The sequence below is a fragment of the Paramisgurnus dabryanus genome, chromosome 14 (genome assembly GCF_030506205.2).
Source record: "Paramisgurnus dabryanus chromosome 14, PD_genome_1.1, whole genome shotgun sequence".
NCBI classification, from domain to species: Eukaryota; Metazoa; Chordata; class Actinopteri; order Cypriniformes; family Cobitidae; genus Paramisgurnus; species Paramisgurnus dabryanus.
Window position 1 is genome coordinate 11,855,968 of NC_133350.1, and position 20,207 is coordinate 11,876,174.

Here is a 20,207-nt window from a genome sequence, read left to right on the forward strand (position 1 = left end):
CGGACGCACGTGATACACGTCTGGATCCGAACCTTACTTCCGGTTTCGTTTTTTTTAATGCTCTGACTAGTTGCTAAACTGATCTATAAAACAAATGCCTCGACGAAAATAACAAATGTTTTGGTTTCCTATGTAATCTATGTGTTGTTTTTTTGCTTGTTATATAAATAAACTACGTTTAAAGAACTTTGTTGTTATTTATTCTTAGCGGAGTTTACCGGAAGTTACGTGCGGACCGCGACAGCGCTTGTTTATGTTGTTACTGCTGAAACGGTCTATACAGTATCTCCTGTCTGTCCATCTATCTGTTCATCTGTCTGTCTGTTTCTCCCTCTGTCTATCTGTCTGTTCATCCATCCAACATCCATCCGTGTAGATGTCTATCTATCTATCTATCTATCTATCTCCTGTCTGTCCATCTATCTGTGTCTGTTCATCTGTCTGGTCTGTCTGTCTGTCTGTCTGTCTGTCTGTCTGTCTGTCTGTCTGTCTATCTATCTATCTATCTATCTATCTATCTATCTATCTATCTATCTATCTCCTGTCTGTCCATCTATCTGTGTCTGTTCATCTGTCTGTCTGTCTATCTAGATGTCTCACCTTCTGTCCATCTATCTATCTATCTGTCTGTCTATATCTCCTCTCTATTTATCTATCTATCTGTGTCTGTCTGTCTGTTTATCTATCTATATATCTGTCTGTCTGTCTCTATCTCCTGTCTGTCCATCTATCTGTCTGTCTATATCTCCCGTCTGTCCATATATCTGTCTGTCTATATCTCCTGTCTGTCCATCTATCTGTGTCTGTTCGATTGTCTGTCTGTCTGTCTGTCTATCTATATATCTGTCTGTCTGTCTGTCTATATCTCCTGTCTGTCCATCTATCTGTCTGTCTATATCTCCTGTCTGTCAATCTATCCGTGTCTGTTCGTTTATCTGTCTGTCTGTCCATCTACCTGTCTATATCTCCTGTCTGTCCATCTATCTGTGTGTCTATATCTCTCATCTGTCCATCTATCTGTCTGTCTATAGCTCCCGTCTGTCCATCTATCTGTCTGTCTATATCTCCTGTCTGTCCATCTATCTGTGTCTGTTCGATTGTCTGTCTGTCTGTCTGTCTGTCTATCTATATATCTGTTTGTCTGTCTATATCTCCTGTCTGGCCATCTATCTGTTTGTCTATATCTCCTGTCTGTCCATCTATCCGTGTCTGTTTGTGTGTCTGTCTGTCTGTCTATCTAGCTATATGTCTGTCTGTCTGTCTATATCTCCTGTCTGTCCGTCTATCTGTCTGTCTATAGACGGTTTCATCGGACGCACGTGATACACGTCTGGATCCGAACCTTACTTCCGGTTTCGTTTTTTTTAATGCTCTGACTAGTTGCTAAACTGATCTATAAAACAAATGCCTCGACGAAAATAACAAATGTTTTGGTTTCCTATGTAATCTATGTGTTGTTTTTTTGCTTGTTATATAAATAAACTACGTTTAAAGAACTTTGTTGTTATTTATTCTTAGCGGAGTTTACCGGAAGTTACGTGCGGACCGCGACAGCGCTTGTTTATGTTGTTACTGCTGAAACGGTCTATACAGTATCTCCTGTCTGTCCATCTATCTGTTCATCTGTCTGTCTGTTTCTCCCTCTGTCTATCTGTCTGTTCATCCATCCAACATCCATCCGTGTAGATGTCTCTCCTTCTGTCCATCTATCTGTCTGTCTGTCTCTCCTTCTGACTATCTGTCTGACTGTCTTTCTGTTTATGTCTGTCTATTAGTCCATGTATATGTGTTTGTCTGTCTGTCTGTCTGTCTGTCTTTTTCCACTGCAGCAGAAACACTAGTGGTGATGTCAGATGGAGTCTGATCAGTCTCTGTCTGATTGGGGAATGTGAGACTCTGGCTTTTGTGTTGGTTATTGAACGCTGCTGCAGAGCTCGGCGGGTCACTTGAGTTCATCAGCTGCGTCATTTCCTCTGCAGACACAGCCAATCACAGCGCAGCAGTCAAATCAGAAGCGCGTCACTTCCTGCTGGGATGCAGAGTGCCGTTATCATGGATGCAGGGAACAGGAGGATGTGATCAGCACGGACAGAAGAAATAACTGTGTCTGATGAAAATCAGTCAGCCCACATAAACATAAAAGAGCAACGCTGATAATTAACATCCAGTTTAACTAAACCCACATCTGCCTATTGAACAGTTAGTGATGAATCATTATAACCAGTAAACATCATCTCATCTGAAGAGAGTCAGGAATACAGTTAAGTCATTGACAAATGTTCTCATCCTCTTTGGTTATAAGAACAGCTAGATCAGCTTTTTCGTTTGTTTGAGATGCAAATGTGGATGCAGAGTAGCCTTACAAGGACTGATGGCAACAGATGAGGATCAGGGTGCCAAAAAGTCACCACACAGAGGTCTGACTGATGATGCCATACCCTTAAATCCCATCAAGCACAGCACAAGCAATACACGGTGATAAAAACACATTGAGACTGAGCTATTGGACACTTGCTTATAATTCAACAAGCGTACAAATACAGAAAAATAAAACTACAATACTTAAGATGAAGTGAATCCTTAATCTTTTTGGGGGATTCTGTTTGGTAGAAATTCTTGATCTTATTTAATAAAAACACATTGAGAATTTGTTTTCCCATTTATACTGAAGCACGCCTCAAACATCCGTTCTCAAACAAAGTGTGTAACTTGTTCCCCGACAGTTCTTGTCAATGACATAAAGTACTGTAGAGCAGTGGTTCTCAAACTTTTTCTGTGTGCGCCCCCCTTGTGTACAGTGCATTGCTTTGTGGCCCCCCAATGAAAATTTATGACATAAAGTATTCTAAAACTTACATTTATATTAAACAAAACATGAAGAGTTTGGTTCCAAAACGCAATAAACGCAAGTTTAAAAAAAATTAGTTACCAGCAAAATCAGTATTGTATCAGGTCAGTATTAAAAAGTAAATTCTTAATTTTACTTAAAATCCGATATCCACCGTGTTATTCTGTCATCTTCTCTCCCTTTTTTTCCAAAACACGATAAACGTCAGTCCTCCTTCTCTGCAGAATGCAATAAATCAGCTTAACCAATCACAGCGTACCATTCCACGCACTGTAAACAACAATAGCGGCATTTGAATACACACAGAATCCTAGTTTTCCTCATCTTCTTTGTACTTCATGATAACAAACAAACAAAAACAAAATAATACTTTTGATGGTATTGATAAACCTATGGTGGTTTTCTGTGGAGGAGAAGAAACATAAACCATCAAAATCAAATAATTTACGTGAGACGCATTCGAGCGAAGGAAAAATGACGGCTGTTTCTTGTTCTCCAGACAGCATCAAGCTTCTGTCATGCTAACACATTGAGCCCAGGGGATCTTATGAAAAACTTTACATTATTTTACTCAAAGTCAACAAAAATCAAGCAGGACTAAAACATTTTACAGCTGATCGCTGTCAAAAAAGTTCAGCGACGACGTCCCAAGGATGACAGAAGCAATGACATTGTTCTTAATATGACAAAGTAAGGTCTTTTGTTTAATGCCATTAATGTTTATTTTTTTTATCAGTGTATACCACTAGTCAACTAAATGAATATAACATGGCAAAGATAAATGCACATTTATATATTGATTCAATAGATCCATATCATTTTGAAAAAAAACTGTCATGGATTTATTGCATTTTGCTGAAAAAAGAATCCGTTTTTATAATAAATCTTTGCAAATCAAATAATGGATTTGAATTTTTAATGTTATTATAACTTAAAGATGCTATGTGAAAGTTTGTAACAGAAAATTTTCATCTTGTCACTTTCTTGGTATAGAAAACACATTTTTTACCCAAATTAGTCCAAATGGATTTATTGCGTTTTGGAACCAAACTCTTCACATTAAATTATACAATGTAGTGCTGTTAGTAAGAAGTCTTATTTTTCTCAGATTTCATTACACAGAAATTAAAAATTAATTTATATTATAAAATATCATAAAACCGGGGCCATGTTGTGACCCCCGGCCCCAGTTTGAGAACCACTGAGGTAAAGGATTCTGCTCATTTATTTAACCCACTTTTGATCAGTCTGAACTAAAATACCACAGAACATGCAAAAAACAGAGGACACAGAAATGCATGACATCAGCGGTTTATGTAGCAGTGGCCGCATACATGATTAAACTGAAATCTATAATAGACCAAACATCTTCTGTGTGTGGAGACCATCATCAAAGTGATATATAACACACACACACACACACACACACACACGCACACGCACACGCACACGCACACACACACACACACACACACACACACACACACACACACACACACACATGCGCACACACACACACACGTGCTGTGATTTATCTCTGATGCTCTTGCCGTTGCTCGATCATTTAGTCCTCTGTGTCAGGCCCCGACATCTTCACCATGTGAGTTTATGAGCAAATATTTCACACTGAACACATTGTCCTCAAAAACCAAGTCTGTTTTCTACTGCTATATGTAGAATGCCTTCTATATATTAGTTTTCTATCATTTTTGTTGCTTATTTCTAATTTTTTTTGTCTTACAGTAAGTCTGTACTGAACATTATTTTTTGTAAACTTGCTTTGCAACAATGCAAAATTTTAATTGATTGTACAAAACTGCAAACCGCTCACACAACTCATTCAATACTTTTTATTCAATAAATAAGTTTTGTACTGTGCACGTTATGACGGTTTTCTGTGTGCATTGAAAATGTAGATAGATTTTTGCTATCATGTGGTTTCTTGGCTTTTACAATAGGAGCACAAATGGAAAAATTCAGCCACGAGTCTCTATAAAAAATGCTCTTGGTCTGTTCACCTCTTCGATTGTACTTTTGGAAAGGTAACAACAGCTCAACAAGCCATCATTCATGCATATAGCTCTGAACTTTAATACTGTAGGATTAGTGGTTTCTAGTAAGAGCCACAGTAATAGTGATGCCTGTCTTTGCATGCAGAGTTAATTACATAAGAACTGTTGTTAAAAACATACTGTAAATATTAACGTATTGAACCACACGAGCAGGTAAAGACAGAAACCAGAAGCCACAAGAATGTGGTGCCTGTAATAAAGTCATTCACGTTGGAATCATTTGAGAAATAATAAGTGTGCAATTATATGAAATGGAAAATCAGTGCAAGCATAATACTTAAATCACTCACATAATTATGCCGAATACAAAAGAAATGCGATTTAAGACATGTACTTAAAGTGCAATATAAAAACCACCACTTAAATCCTAGCCTGGGACAATGTAATGGATTAATATGTCAAAACAGCCAGAAGCCACAACTGATTTATACCAAAACAACAGTAACTAGTAAAGAATTTTCTTGTTTACTGTATTTTGAAACATCATGTCTTACACTGTCAGAAAAAGGGTCCTAATATGTACAATTTAAGGTACTGATATGTATACATTTGTACCAGTATGTACCTCTGAGGTACTAATATTGTACTCTTTAGGTGCAAAGGAATCTTTTTTAAAAGGGTACCACCCCAGTGACAACTAGGGACCATTTTATGAACATTTTTCTCTAACAGTGTACTGAAAGTACCAAAAATTTGGGTGATATATACATATACTAAAGAGCTTTTTGATTTGCTACTTGCAGAAATTTATTCTCTCTAAAGAGTATTATACTTAACAAAAACTTGATATAATTTATTGCTATATGTAGTAAAAAAGGAAAAAGTTCTTACGTTCACACAACAATGATATCAAAAAGACTAAAAAACGCTGTATTATGTGTGCCAGGCCAGTAGATGGCGATGTTACTTTGTAAAGAAACACTACATGTGCACATACTTATTCTTCTAAAGAGCGATAAATACAAACAATCAAGATGGGGAAAGCAATTTTGTTTTGACGAATGATGAGGTAGATTTATAATCACAAGTGATGAATTTTGCAAACTTTATTATAATTTCAGCATGTTGAGCAGCACAAACACAGTCCTGTATGCCGCCATTGATATTATGGTTGTAAGTACTCGCGCATGCCTGTAGCCTGCACATGTAATAAAAAGTTTCACAGATTTGCGTTTATGTAGTTTACTCAGAATTAGGGTTGCAAAGAGGCGGAAAGTTTCCGGTAAACTTTCCATGGGAACTTAATCTTGGGAATTTCGGAAAATTCCAAATTGGAAACTTAACGGGAATTTTTGGGGATTTACAGGAATTTAGGGAAATTATTTGGAAAATTATGTAAAGTATAATATATAATATACAAACATAAATAAATACTTTGTTTGGTCATAAGCCGGCATGCCTGCAAGGTTTTACAAATTTTTAAAATGACGTCTTGACTGATTTAATTATAAGTAGAACTTTAATGGATTTTTTCATTGAGTAACAAAAAAGCATAATTTATTTTCTGTGAATATATGCAAAGATGGACATTCTAACATTATTTTTAGGGCTTTGCAAAAATATCAATACAGCTAACTATCGTGATTTTTTCCACGATAGTGTATCGATATTTCAATCTCTTGTATTGTTATTAAAAAAAAACATCAAATCCCTTTGTGTGCATCAAACGACCTCCGCTGCGTGTGGAAGCACTTTGGCTTAAAAATTTTTTTTTATATATTTTTGATTAAAAAAAAAAGAGGAAACGCACAGCAAGGTATCGCAGCATGCACTGCATTGTATCATATCGCGATACATTGTAACAAAATATGTATCATACCGTGAGGCCCTTGCCAATACCCAGCCCTAATTATTTTGTGTGCATGATTCAAGAAATGATCCATGCATGTTATGGAAGAACGCACGTACATGCAAGGGGTGTGGCCTCAATGGTCCTTCAGTAAGCAGGGTGCTGTGTGCATGTGAGGAATATGCAGGGTTGAAATTCAATTGAAATTGGATTTAATCTTGTTGTTTAAACAAAATTATGCTGCAAGATTTTTTTAAACCACATTTAAATTCCCTGTTACAGGCAACTCTGAATATTTATAGTTTATTCTACTTTATTCCCATATATTCCCGCTAATTCCCATTGAAAGTTTCCAGCCTTTTTGCAATTCTACAATAATGCCGTTATTTTCAAAAACGTGCACTTTCAAAACTTTGTGTTTCTAGAACTCAAAAACGCTGTTGAAGTAAAAACAAACATAAAGTTTCCTTTTTTGGTTGAAATCAAAGTAATCATTGTGTAATCTGCTCCTATTGTTTATTTTAACTTTAAGGAGCACATGCATGCACACAAAAAGCCACAAAACCCCCGACTGTCATTTCATTTGTGTAGCATGAATGAGGAGTGAATGAATGACTCATCTGATTCCCATGAGGCCACTCGTCTTCCCTGAGAAACAGACCACACGTCATAGATAGCCTACAGCACTGCAAATAGACTGAGAAAAAATAGCCCAGACCTCAATATGATCTCTGAGCAGATCGCTAGCACTTGACTAGAGGACATCTGACAGCTAAACTGTGATACCAATTATACTTCATTCAGGGAATCCATTTCTAACTTCAACTCATATTTGCATTGTGATAAATGTGGAAGCAATATCAGCAATTTTTATTATATCTAAGACATTTTTTACAAATCCACAATAATCTTTTACAATGTCTTATTTCCTATAATGTTTACTGTCTTACATATATGTTTGTCTCACAAATATATACAGTACTACATTATTTACTAAAAGTGTAGTGTGACCTTGCATTCCATTCTAAATACAACCATTGATCTGTGTTATGGTAAAAGCAAAATGCTTGTCATGACCTTGGATCAGCTCTTTCCTGTGGCTATATGACTTTTGTAAGCAAAGCACGAAATATGACACTTATACCCAAAAAACTTTAACAAATCCAGAGAGATGAGAGACAATACAAACAAGTGCAATTCCACAATCTCAACATGGTTACGTTTTGGAGACTCGTGTGTGTATTTTTAGTGATGAATGACACAGCTGTGGGAAAGAGGGAAACAGGTGTGGACAACTAATATCACACACAGACAGTCATACAATATCAGAGCAACTGGGACAGTATGGTGTTATTCAGTACTGGTCTGTTCTGAAGGTGTTTCTAACATGAAACTATATGCCACGGGTCAAATAATAAAATGCAATGTAAAATATAATCAAGATTTGTTAGGTTTGCAATATTGCATTATACTATATTAACCTTTACAATATATTATTTGTTTCCAACTCTACAAATGCATCAGTTACTTGTTATAAATTTTACACAATTCTGCTATTGTGTTAGGTCTCCACTTGATACCCAGTGTAGTATCTGAGTCCTGAAACACAACCAGTTATAGACCTGCTGATTTAATCCATATCCGGGCTGTGATGCTCCAGGGAAACAGCCGGATGATGGTGTGTCACAGATAATCCAACGGTCCGTCCGGCCCACTACGGCAACGGATCAACGTTCAACGAGCCCATGATCTCACCTTTTATCTGCCTGACAGAGAAATCCCTCTCATCTTATCTTCACTGCGGCCTTTAACCATCACATGAGCTCATGCACACCCCACGAGTCTATGCCCTCACCCCAACACACCCTTCTACATAAACAAGGTGTGGCACGATGCAGCCGCAAAATACTTTGCATGTCAAGTCTGAAACTTTCTTGCTAGTGAACAGTTAATCATTTTAATAACTTATTACCGCGGCCAAGACCGTTTAAATACAAGTAGATCCTGTGTGTTTACTTGCATTGCTTGAGGAGATATTATTCATAACAAAATCATTCCTGAACATAAGCGGATAACATTAAAGAGCTTTCTCTGTGTTTTTATGTGGAAAACAAGGCTTGTTAAGACTTATTCATCATGTTATGTAAAATGTTAATGTGTGAACTTTAACTATTCCCTCTCTTCCCTCTCCAGCATTGATTGTAGTGAATCAATGATTCTGATTCACTGATTTGTTTACTGATTTGTCAGTGTGCAGAACCTGGAGCCAGTTGTTCAAAAGTGATCAATATGATCCAGATTTGAAAAATTCATGTTTTGCTATTCAGGATCAGGTAAACAATCTCATTTTTGTCCAAGTTTTTCAAAGCAAAATTGGATTGGATCACCCTGATCCAGATAGGCCTAAACTTTTTTATTTTTTTATTTTTGAGCGACATACTTAGCCCCTAAATTATTAATAATCTGTAATGTTATTGTACATTATGAAAATTTAAATTGATTCATATATCTGATGTTATATACAGTATTCAGGAACATATATCATATGATATTTTATGTTTTTTTTCACTGGGGGATTTTAGTATATTACGGCATCATTTCTAGAAGATTTAAAGGGATAGTTCACCCAAAAATTTAAATAATGTAATTAATGACTCACCCTCATGTTGTTCCAAACTTAAAGCATTGAAAATACATTTTAATTACGAATTTATTCAACATTGTCTTCTCTTCTGCATCTGTTGTGAAGCGCATGTGCGAGACTAAAGTCACATGACTGCAGTGACGCGGATGACGTGTTATCTGGTGACCCCCAACTGTTTTCGTGGGGGTTTGTGCGACCGGGCTTCATTTACAGTCTGAGGGAGACGCACGCCGTTAGTATGGAAAAAATGAATGGAGGTCTTATGAGTTTGGAACAACATGAGGGTGACTCATAAATGACATTATTTTAATTTTTGGGTGAACTACACCTTTAATATCTTTTTAAGATCTGCTTTGCTTTGGTAAAAACATCCTATAAAGGCAATGATGCATGCAGTTGCATTTCAGAAGGTTGAAGATCGAGATATCAATTCATTTCTTTAAAGATAATAACTAAAGGTAACTAAACTAAATTTATTTCTGTGTAGCTTGTGGCTGAATCGACAGTTTTATTAGTAGGATTACTGAAAAAGCACAAACAAAGAGCAACAGGGATTGATTCTTTTGTTGACCTGCAGTTTCTCCGGTTCTGTGCCAAAATGCTTTAAGAGTAACGGTGCTAATACCAAATTCACTTTACTGGAGAATACGAAAGAGTGAGAACGTAGAGGTCGATAATGCATTACAGCACACATATAAATCTTTAAATCACCCAGATTTCAACCAAAGACTGAAAGGAATGATGGGGTATGGAGCTGCACCTTCACAAGTTGCTTTGTCCATGGCACCCACATCTTGCAAAAGAGCAAATATCTGCTCCCTCAGGAGGTTAAATGTGCATCATGGAAATGATGTATCCCAGTTATTGTGGGTGTTGTCTGTATGTACACACAGTTTTTCCTAAAGATTACACTTTTTCAGACACAGGTGTGAACCGTGATGATATAATGTATAAGGTGTGGTTGGGTGGACTCTATGACTTAACTCTTATATGACATTATATATGTGCTTTTTTACGCAGTAGGATCGTTAATCTTCATCACATCATGGTACGACACATTTAGCATTAGACAGTTTTATAGCTTTCTGCCTGGTGCCTGATTTTTACTATAAATGCCACACCCGTCATAATGACAATGTTATCGTCTTGACTTGTAAGGGATACGCCTGCTCCAATTTCCATGTGCCATCACTTTCATTCAAATTCTGCTCTATTTTTGTTACATTTTTTTAAAAAAGTACCGCAATATATCGCAACACGCAGCGGATTGTATCGTGTACCCATGTATCGTGATATGTATTGTATTGTGCGGCCCATGCCAATACCCAGCCCTAGGTGTGGTGGTGTCCTTTTGGATGAATCAACTGAAATACTTCCACAGGAAAAAACAAAACCCTCAGGCGGTCCTTAAATCCCAAAAGGGCATGGATAAGACATGTCCTGTGTTGTCTTAATACCCTGAGTGCACGTGTACCAGCTTGGCAGAGAATCAGTACGGCCAACCCAATACATCACCCAAACCATTTTATCCTCACCTACATATCCAAGCACTTATTAAAAGACTATACAATGCTGTCTATCAATGGGTGATGATCTTTTAATCTACTTGACCAACCCTGAAGCATAACATTAATATAATGGTGAAAGAAACAGAGTTTATATTTAAGATGTCAAAATGAAAATGGCAAAAAAATAGTCATCGGAGCAGTACTCTTTAAAAAACCTTTTAGGTATAGAAGTGTATACATTGATACTAATATGCAGTCTTTGGTACCAATATGTTCCTATTATAAACTCTTTAGGTAGTACAAAAGTATACTTTTTAGAAAGGGCACCGCTCAAGTGACAGCTAGGGACCTTTTGTTTAAAAAAAAAAAAACATAACCATGACTTTTATATCGAATATCAGGATTTTTTCCAAAATATTGTCAATTTTTTTGTCCAAAGAAACAAAATCATACAAGATTTGTTGCAGTTTAGATAGCATCCTTCTTATCTCTAAACTTAAACAGTGACAGGAACATAGCGGCGCGCCACAATATTTTTTGCTAAGGTTTGCGTATGGTGGTGTGTTCTCAATGACATCCTTCCAAAAATTATATCCTATTATATTCCTAGGAAATATCCCAGGTTTACAATGTATCTCAACATATTGCACCATAATACAAGTATCACGATATGTATTATAATGCAAGATTCTTGGCAATACACAGCCCTTGTAATTCTGTAATGCTTCATGTCTCATGAGGAACGGCTAACTGCATTCAGCTAATGATTGCTTACATTTTTAAAATACAGAGGCGCTATCAAAGTCACCTCAAATTCAACCTCGGGGTTCTTGCATTGATCCACGGCACTGAAGCTAAATTCAGCTGTGATTCAATTATTAATGAAGGAGAAATATCCTGCTGGTTTGACACTGTGGATGAATGTGGTCTCTCTAAGATGGTCTGAGAATTGTTTTGGTATTTTTGTGTAAGATGATGGTGAAGTTATTGGTGATCTCTATCATTTAGACTCATAACAAAAAGTTATACATAAATTTGCAACAAATTTGACCCTGGACCACAAAAACAGTCATAAGTCGCATTGGTACCAATAGCCAAAAATACATTGTGTGGGTCAAAATTATATAGTTTTTATGCCAAGTGTCATTAGGATATTAAGTAAAGATCAGGTTCCATGAAGATATTTTGTACATTTCCTACCAGTAATATACCAAATATGTATTTATCATTGGCAATATGTGTTGCTAAGGATTACATTTGTAACTTGTAACAACTTTTTGGCAATTTTCTCAATATTTTGATTTTTTTGCATCTTCAGATTCCAGATTTTCAAATAGTTGTATCTCGGCCATATATTCTCCTATCCTAACAAACATGTATGTGTCTCAATTTAAGATAAATTGACCCTTATGATCTCTCATGTATAATCATAGATGCATTTTGTATTGTACAGAAAATATTTATATTTGACCCAACAATGAGTTAAAACAACCCAGCATTTTGTGTAAAACAATCCAGCGTGTTGGATTCATCGCTTTGTGTTTGTTTGACAGCCCAGCATTTTTTTGAGTGTATATTAGGGCTGTCACAATGATTAAATAATCATCTCATTGCAATTGTTTGACCACATTGCGATGATTTCAGATCACCGCAATGATTGCACATCTCTCTAAAAAACACAAGGGGGAGCTGCAGGAATTTATTTTTTTGCAGCCACTACAGGCATGTGGTCCAGTACTACGATTGGCTAACATTTAAGGCCTATTCTGCTAGTTTATTTTGATTGCATTTTTATTTTCATTTTTTTCAGACACTCCATTTTTATCAGGAATTTTCTGTTTCTTAAAAGATATATTCATTAAATAATTACTTTTAAATACGTGTTATGGGTATTAATATTTATTGCCAGCCAGGTAAACCTTGCAAAAGATTTCATTTAAATAATCACAACAATGTGTAAAAAAATGTTAATGAACAAAAAAATGAATTAATCGTCATAACCATCACAATTAGACAATTAACCACCAGCCAAATGTCATAATCGTGACAGCCCTAGTGTATATCTATAGATGTCGTACTATAACATGATACTTGTTAAAGAAATTAATTTGAAAGACAAATGGATGAATATTATGTCTTATATGTCTGCAGTATAGACACATCCATGGATTTATGTTTGGACACTGGTTGCACAAGGGCAGATCAGAATAAGATGTGCTCATTTGACTTTAGTAATGTGATTTATGGTAAAGTATATTGCACCAGATGAACACACACGCACGCACGCGCACGCACGCACGCACGCACGCACGCACACACACACACACACACACACACACACACACAGTGCTGTAGAGAGGGGAAAAACCCCATCAATCTTAGCTCTCTCTGTAAACAGACACTGCGGGGTTGTTGGCTGCTCAGACCGGAAGAAAAGCAGCTATACTGTAGATACTGTGTGCACTAATACAGATCTCCATCCAGCCCAAAGATTACTTTATTTATGCATTAACAATAAACAGAAATTTTGTTTTTAATAATGGAGCAGAACAGAAATATTTTTAACGTCTAGAAAATCAATGTTCATCTCAAACTCAGCAAATCATTGCACATGGATTTTCACACACTATATTGTCAATGCAAAGTCTCTTACGTCTAACTGTTCTATCACAAACCTTTTTTTTTTTTTCAAATAAGCACAAGCATTTCACATCATCATAAAAATACAAAATTTATTCAGGAATAAACAATGTAACATGTACATACATGCTTTCAAATGATGAAAACAGAGGTTTATACATTTTGTTAATTATACTGCAAGAATCACAAGGAAGTGTGTTGGGTTCACACCAGATGCGTCCGAGGCGCCAATTTCGCATCTACCATGCGTAGGTGGATGCTTGAACATTTTGAGTGTACTCGCTTTATTATCGCGTGAAACCGGTGCGAGAAATTCTAGTCATCGAGACATTCATGCGGAAATTCGCGTTAAGGGAGGGGCTTCTGTGACTCCGCTCCCTTCCTGTAATCACTACTAGAGCAAGTTCCTTATTGGTTAACGCGGCACGTTTTTCCGCCAAAGTTCAAATTTTCAACTTGCGCGTTTCCCGTGGCAACTCTCTGTTCTCGTCTACCATGCCTTTACATTGACTTAACATTGAAATCACTCGCGCTTGACGCCTCGAACGCGGCTGGTGTGAACGCAGCATAAGGTTAACTTTATATTTCTATTAAATGCATTTAGACTTCAAAATTCATAAAAGTTGTGTTCATCAGTGAAGATTATGTGTTAGACAAAATGTGTAATAAAAAGTGTCATAAACGTTTGTTAAATTTTTTTGCCAAAAGTCTATGGGAAAACTGAATGGGCTATTTGGTGAGGGAACCAGTGTTCTGCTTACTTTCGGTTTGGCCTTCAAAAGTATGTCATCCCTGTGGCGCTCCTGCCGGTACCATGAAGGATGATGGTATCAGATGGTGATACCATGGTACTGAATGATTACCATATTAATATGTACCACAGTATTTTATGCTATTCCAAAGAACTAGACAAAATACACCGGTTTAGCTATTTGTAGACGATCCCTGATTTTTAGAGAGAATGTAATCCACCTGCCTTACATAAGTAGTTAATGACCCATATATGTGCATTAGTTTCATCACTTCATTGCATGTGAATCGGGTGTGTGCACTGGGTTACAGGACTCTTGTGGGTATTACAGAGCTATTAGCAGTAATGTTATGAATATGTAATTTGAGATCATTTTGTACAATTATATTTCACGTCTTGGAATTTTTGCCATCAGCTGATAATCACGAGTCTGTACTTTACCAGATCCAGACCTTTAGAGATCTGCTTGCTTACACAGATGACATTAACACGATGCTACTGTAAGAAATTGCGGAAACATCCTGCATGGTTTTGTGCATGTTGCTCTGGAGTTGCTAGGCTGCTTTGGATTATTTCTTGGCAATAGATCCCAAGTCTGATGTTTGATATTCTGCTCAATGTGAGTCTAAGATTTAATCATCCAGCAGGTTGCAAAGGTCAGTGAGTTTAATCATCACCCAATCCTCTTCAGTTCTCAACACACATTATCACCCGATTTAAAAAATACACCTAGCAAACACCGCTAATGTTAAACATTAAATGGATAGTTCAGCCAAAAATGAAAATAATGTCATTAATGACTCACCCTCATGTCGTTCCAAACTTGTACGACCTCCATTCATCTTCAGAACACAGTTTAAGATGTTTTATATTAAGTCCGAGATAGGGATGCTAAACAATTAATCGCGATTAATCGTTAGCAGAATAAAAGTTTTTGTTTACATCACATATGTGTGTAAACTGTGTATAATAAATATGTATATATATAAATATGAACACATTCATGTATAATTTTAAGAAAAAAAAATGTATATATTAAGTATTTATATTTATATATAATATAAATTATACATAAATATACAAATGTATATACACATGTAAACATTTCTAAAACATATACATTTATGTGTGTACATTTATTTATACAAATTTATTATACACAGTTCACACACATATATGATGTAAACAAAAACTTTTATTCTGCTAACGATTAATCACGATTAATTGTTTAGCATCCCTAGTCCGAGAGCTTGTTGACCCTTCATTGAAAATCTATGTACAGTATACTGTTCATGTCCAGAAAGGTAATAAAAACATAATCAAAGTAGTCCTTGTGACATCAGTGGGTCAGTTAGAATGTGTTGAAGCATCGAAAATACATTTTGGTCCAAAAATAACAAAAATTACGGCTTTATTCAGCATTGTCTTCTCTTCCATGTCTGTTGTGAGGCGCATGCGCAAAACTTAAGTCACGTGGCTGCAGTGACGCAGATGACATTTTATCCTTAGACATGTTTGCGAAGTTTTTTTCAAACTTACAGACATCACCCTCAGACTGTAAACGAAGCCCAGGCGCACAAAAAAAAAACAAACAACAGCTGGGGCGCACCAGATAACACGTCAGCCGCGTCGTACATCATCCGCATCACTGCAGTAACGTGAAGAGAAGACAATGCTGAATAAAGTCATAATTTTTTTACCAAAATTTGCCATTTTTATGAACGTACACCACGGGTCACGTTAACTTACATGGAAATTGCCATTTCGTGCCGCCATGTTTTTATAGTAGACCTACATGGCCAAACTGTTCTATAGATCGTTTTTGTCACTACGTTATCACAATGAAATGTTTGTCCTGTTGTGGCTACCGTAGCTTCTCTCTGCATTTCGAGAGGGAGGGTTGAGCTGTGGACTGAGCGGTTGGTTGCAGTTCGCAATCTCACCACCAGATGCCGCTAAAAATCTACACACTGGACCTTAAAATAGAGAGAGCACATGGAAACTTTTGCTTAAGTCTCCTGCACCTCTGAAAAAAATCTCACAAATGTCTCCATCACGCCGGTTTAACATCGCAAGCGTGAGCAGCGCGCAAGCGGCGCATGTTTTTTATTCGACGCCCATGTTAACAAGTAAAAGCATGGACACTGCACGCGTGAGCAGCGTGTGCTCCCGTGGCAGGAGCGTCGCTGAAGCAGCAGTGCCGCGATTGTTTCGCCATCGGCGTTATTTTTGCTCACTGCTCATGCTCAATTAAAGCGACAGTGCATTGTTTATGGTTTAAATGGTCTTGGATTGACGTGAAAAAGTTTAAATTTACCATAAAATCACGAATGTGATGCTTTTAGGAGAAGCATCTGGGACTGAGTTAATACTTAAATGAAACACAATCGAGAACTCCATCAAATTTTCAAAGCAAGAGCAACATCTGAGCAATAATAACAAATTCTCTGGGTGTCCTTGGTTCACCTAAGGTCCTGTGGTCAGACGATAGGCGATGTGAGACCCAACAGTTTTAAATGAGTCACACTCAATGACCATTATGTGATGCTTATGAGAAACTAATGGGTGAAATAGCAGAACACGAGCTGATTTCCTCTCCTTTATTTTAGTGTTTCCTAGTGTATTCTCTGGAGGGTTATGCAGCAGTATTTACTCATGAGTCAGCAGCACATGTCTGAGCAAAAACACGCAGTTTGAACACAAACACACATTCACAGAGCTCCTTTGAGGCTGTTTTGGTTGAAGTCACCGAGTCATAAATTAATGTACCCCATTCAACTTTTTCATTCACAAGCCTGTCAAGAAGTAAGTGTCTTAGTCATATGTCAACTCCATCAAAGCAAAAACGACATTAAAATGACATGCTGGACCTTATATACGGCCTCCAGTGCCCCACACAGAAGTGAATGGTGCTCAATAGAGACAATCATCCTTTAGATCATGTTTAATTCATCACTTGAATTAAATGAATCGAAAGTTTCTGTCTCATCTTACAAGACTCAAAAGAAGCAGTGCAGCCCACTTTTTACAGACGCTTGAATAGACAGGAAGGGTTTTCTCATTAAGCAAACTTTGATCCCTTTCTGCGGTTTCCTACTCTTATTCTCTCTCTCTCTTTATCAGACTGAATCTCACCATGTTGCTTTTCAACCCAAAATCAAAAGAAGAGATTAAAAGAGGCTTTGATTCTTAATGCAATAATATAAACAATTATCTTTTCAATATATTGATGATGCAAAATGTGACGTTTTTAATACTTTTTTCCTGTATTTTGCCAAATGCCTTTATATCAGACACTTTATATCAACTTTTGTAAAAATGCTGCACATGCAAGCTCACCAACATACTTGCAGGCAAATAAACACAAACAAAAACTCATTTATTTAGCCTGGATGGACTCTGTCCAGGGAGCAAAACTGGGCCCTTCAATATTTGCTGTTTTCTTGCCAAGATATTCTGCTGCAATGAATCAGTCTTCCCCAGAAATGTGACCGGCAGACTGGTTTTAGGCCTACAGTATACAGACTTTTATAAAACCAGTACTGGTAGCTAAAATGCACTTGATTTAACATGAATCAAAGCATTAATACGTGATGCTTTTGCAATGATAAAACAGCAGTAAACCCGACTAAAAGTCTCTGTTTTACTCACTTTATCCTGTACTCCTCTCTCTCCCGTTTGACTTTGGCCAGAACATTATACAGGGCTCTCAGCTCTGGGGTGATGGTATCAATCTGGACCCCAACTCCATCTGGGTGAGTCCATGTGACCCCGGGACCCTGCACGGTCCGTACGCGCTCTCCATGTTTCCAAACATGCCTGTAACTCCAGATGGTGCCTGGCAGTCTGGATTCCAGGGAGTCGGTCTGGACACCCACCTCGCGGACCAAGAAGCTCTGATACCTCTGACTCGTGGCTTCCTTCAGCTGACTCTCCAGAAGTTTGTTCCGTCTCTCCAGCTCGTGGACTTTAGCGAGGAAGCAGCGGAACCTCAGGTTGAGGGTCTTGAGGACGTGGATGTTGGAGCCCAGGTCGTTGCGCAGCGCTCTGGGTACCGCTTCCGATGGCGCAGAGCCCCAAAAATCATCTCCAAACAACATCGAGCTCATCGTTTCATAGAAAAGAAGCAATATATATAAAATCTTCAAAAAACTCAATCGATTTAAATCCTTTCCAAACTTGATGTGTCCATGCGGTCTTCTCAAATTGCGCAAAAGCCCCTAAGTAGCCTATCATTGAACAGAAATAAGCGATGGCGACATTATCTGTCTATCCTCTCGGGGGATAGCATCGTTTTTGGAAATAAAGTGCACTGAAGGAGGATCAGCATGTCAGCTTATCTTCTGGATGTTCATCTGGAGATCTGCAGCTCATCTCAGTGATAATAACGCAGCACGTGTTGAGGTTGCTAAACTCTCCGGTCACGCAGGTTTTATTCTCATATCTGTTGTCTTTGGGTCGGATCAGGCCCGTGATCGCGGGACTGTTTTATATCCACACCACCGGCGCGACGGGATCGTGTTTCATGGTCCTAAAGAGGGAGACACAGATACCGCATCAAACTCTCCGCCCCATCAGCGCAGCGCGCGCGGACCGCCCCGGGACACGGAGACGCGCATTCGCGCAGACGAGAGGGGGCTTTTCCACCGCTCCAAACAAACCCACTATAAATAAACTTGCAATGTCGCTGTTATTAAGATTATTTATATGATTAAAATTAGGATTATATAAAATTAAAATCTATAAAATACGTAACAAGTTGCTAAAGGTCTCATTCATTAACATTTTATTGCATTAGCCAAATTTTTTTTACAGTATTCATTTAATTTCTATTAATGTAAATACAAGTTCATGTAAGTTCAGTGTTTGCAGTTAAATAACTATTTATTTAAAGTATTACCAGAAGTTAAATCTAAAATATTTAATTTTGTCTTGCTCATTCATTGCAAAAGTTGGATGCATAACAATGATCATATGAATACATACAGCATATGTGGCTCTTTATTAAATGATAAAGAAAGCAAGATGGTCAACTCAGTGCATTCATAAATAAACTCTGTATTTCAAGGGAGTTTGTATGAAGTATAAACTACACAGAATTTAAGTGTTTAGTGAAGACTAGTACACTTAAACCTGTCCAGGCATACATATGGTCTGCACAAAGACAACACACCTTGATTTGTCATACCAGGATCCCAGGGATTATGTGGGATAATGTATAATTTTTGCCATTGTTTTGTGCAGACAGCTAAAGTTTTGCTAAATCTGTTCATAGGAATGTAGGGAAATCTGTTACAAATCCTTTTCATTCTGGCTAAAGAGATCCATATTGTCTCATAATCTCTATAATTTATCATCATTTAGGGCAGCCCCACCAACTAATGATATTAGTTGTCTGGGTAAAAGGTTTTACGTTGAAACTGGATTTAATTTTGGTTATTTAATCTGAATTATCTAATCATCGGACTGATTAAAGGATATTTTGTCATTAATGCGTTTCAGTACATTTCAGTGAACGATAAGTTTTTAAAAACTTAAAAAGTTAAATTACAGCATCAAAAGGAAAGTTCAAAGTCTTTCTTTATAGCTTAATACAGTAAGTGACCTTCATTATGTCATTATATAGGCCTAATGGAAGAATATCACACCAGGAATCAATCTCAATCCTGAATACCTGAACCACACTTTAAAACTTATCTGTAACTTTTAAGCGTATTTTAAGAGTATCTGGTTCAGGTGTGTTTTATTAGGGTCTGTGAAGAAGGTAGATCTTTAGTAGGTTTAGATAAATCTCATCTAATGCGTTTCTTCAAATAACATCACATGCGCGCCACCTGCTGGAAAGATCTTATACCTTTTTAAAAGCTTCACAACGAGGTTTTAAAAATGAAACTGTGACGTAGGATCCGGTAATAAATATGATAACCTAAGTCCAGTCCAAAAACTGCTATATAA

General features: G+C 37.2%; 1 protein-coding gene across 2 annotated transcripts in view; it reads right to left on the minus strand.

The window, feature by feature from the left end:
- Positions 1–18,955, minus strand: part of iffo2b (intermediate filament family orphan 2b) — a 41,329-nt gene extending 22,374 nt beyond the window's left edge. Inside the window, exon 1 of one of the 2 annotated variants that reach the window (XM_065240793.2) lies at positions 17,904–18,955. In XM_065240793.2, coding sequence (XP_065096865.1) covers positions 17,904–18,361 — 458 coding nt within the window. In that variant the 5' untranslated portion in view covers positions 18,362–18,955. The remainder of the gene's footprint in view (positions 1–17,903) is intronic. The other variant, XM_065240792.2, reaches the window with a different exon arrangement.
- Positions 18,956–20,207: the final 1,252 nt, after the last annotated feature.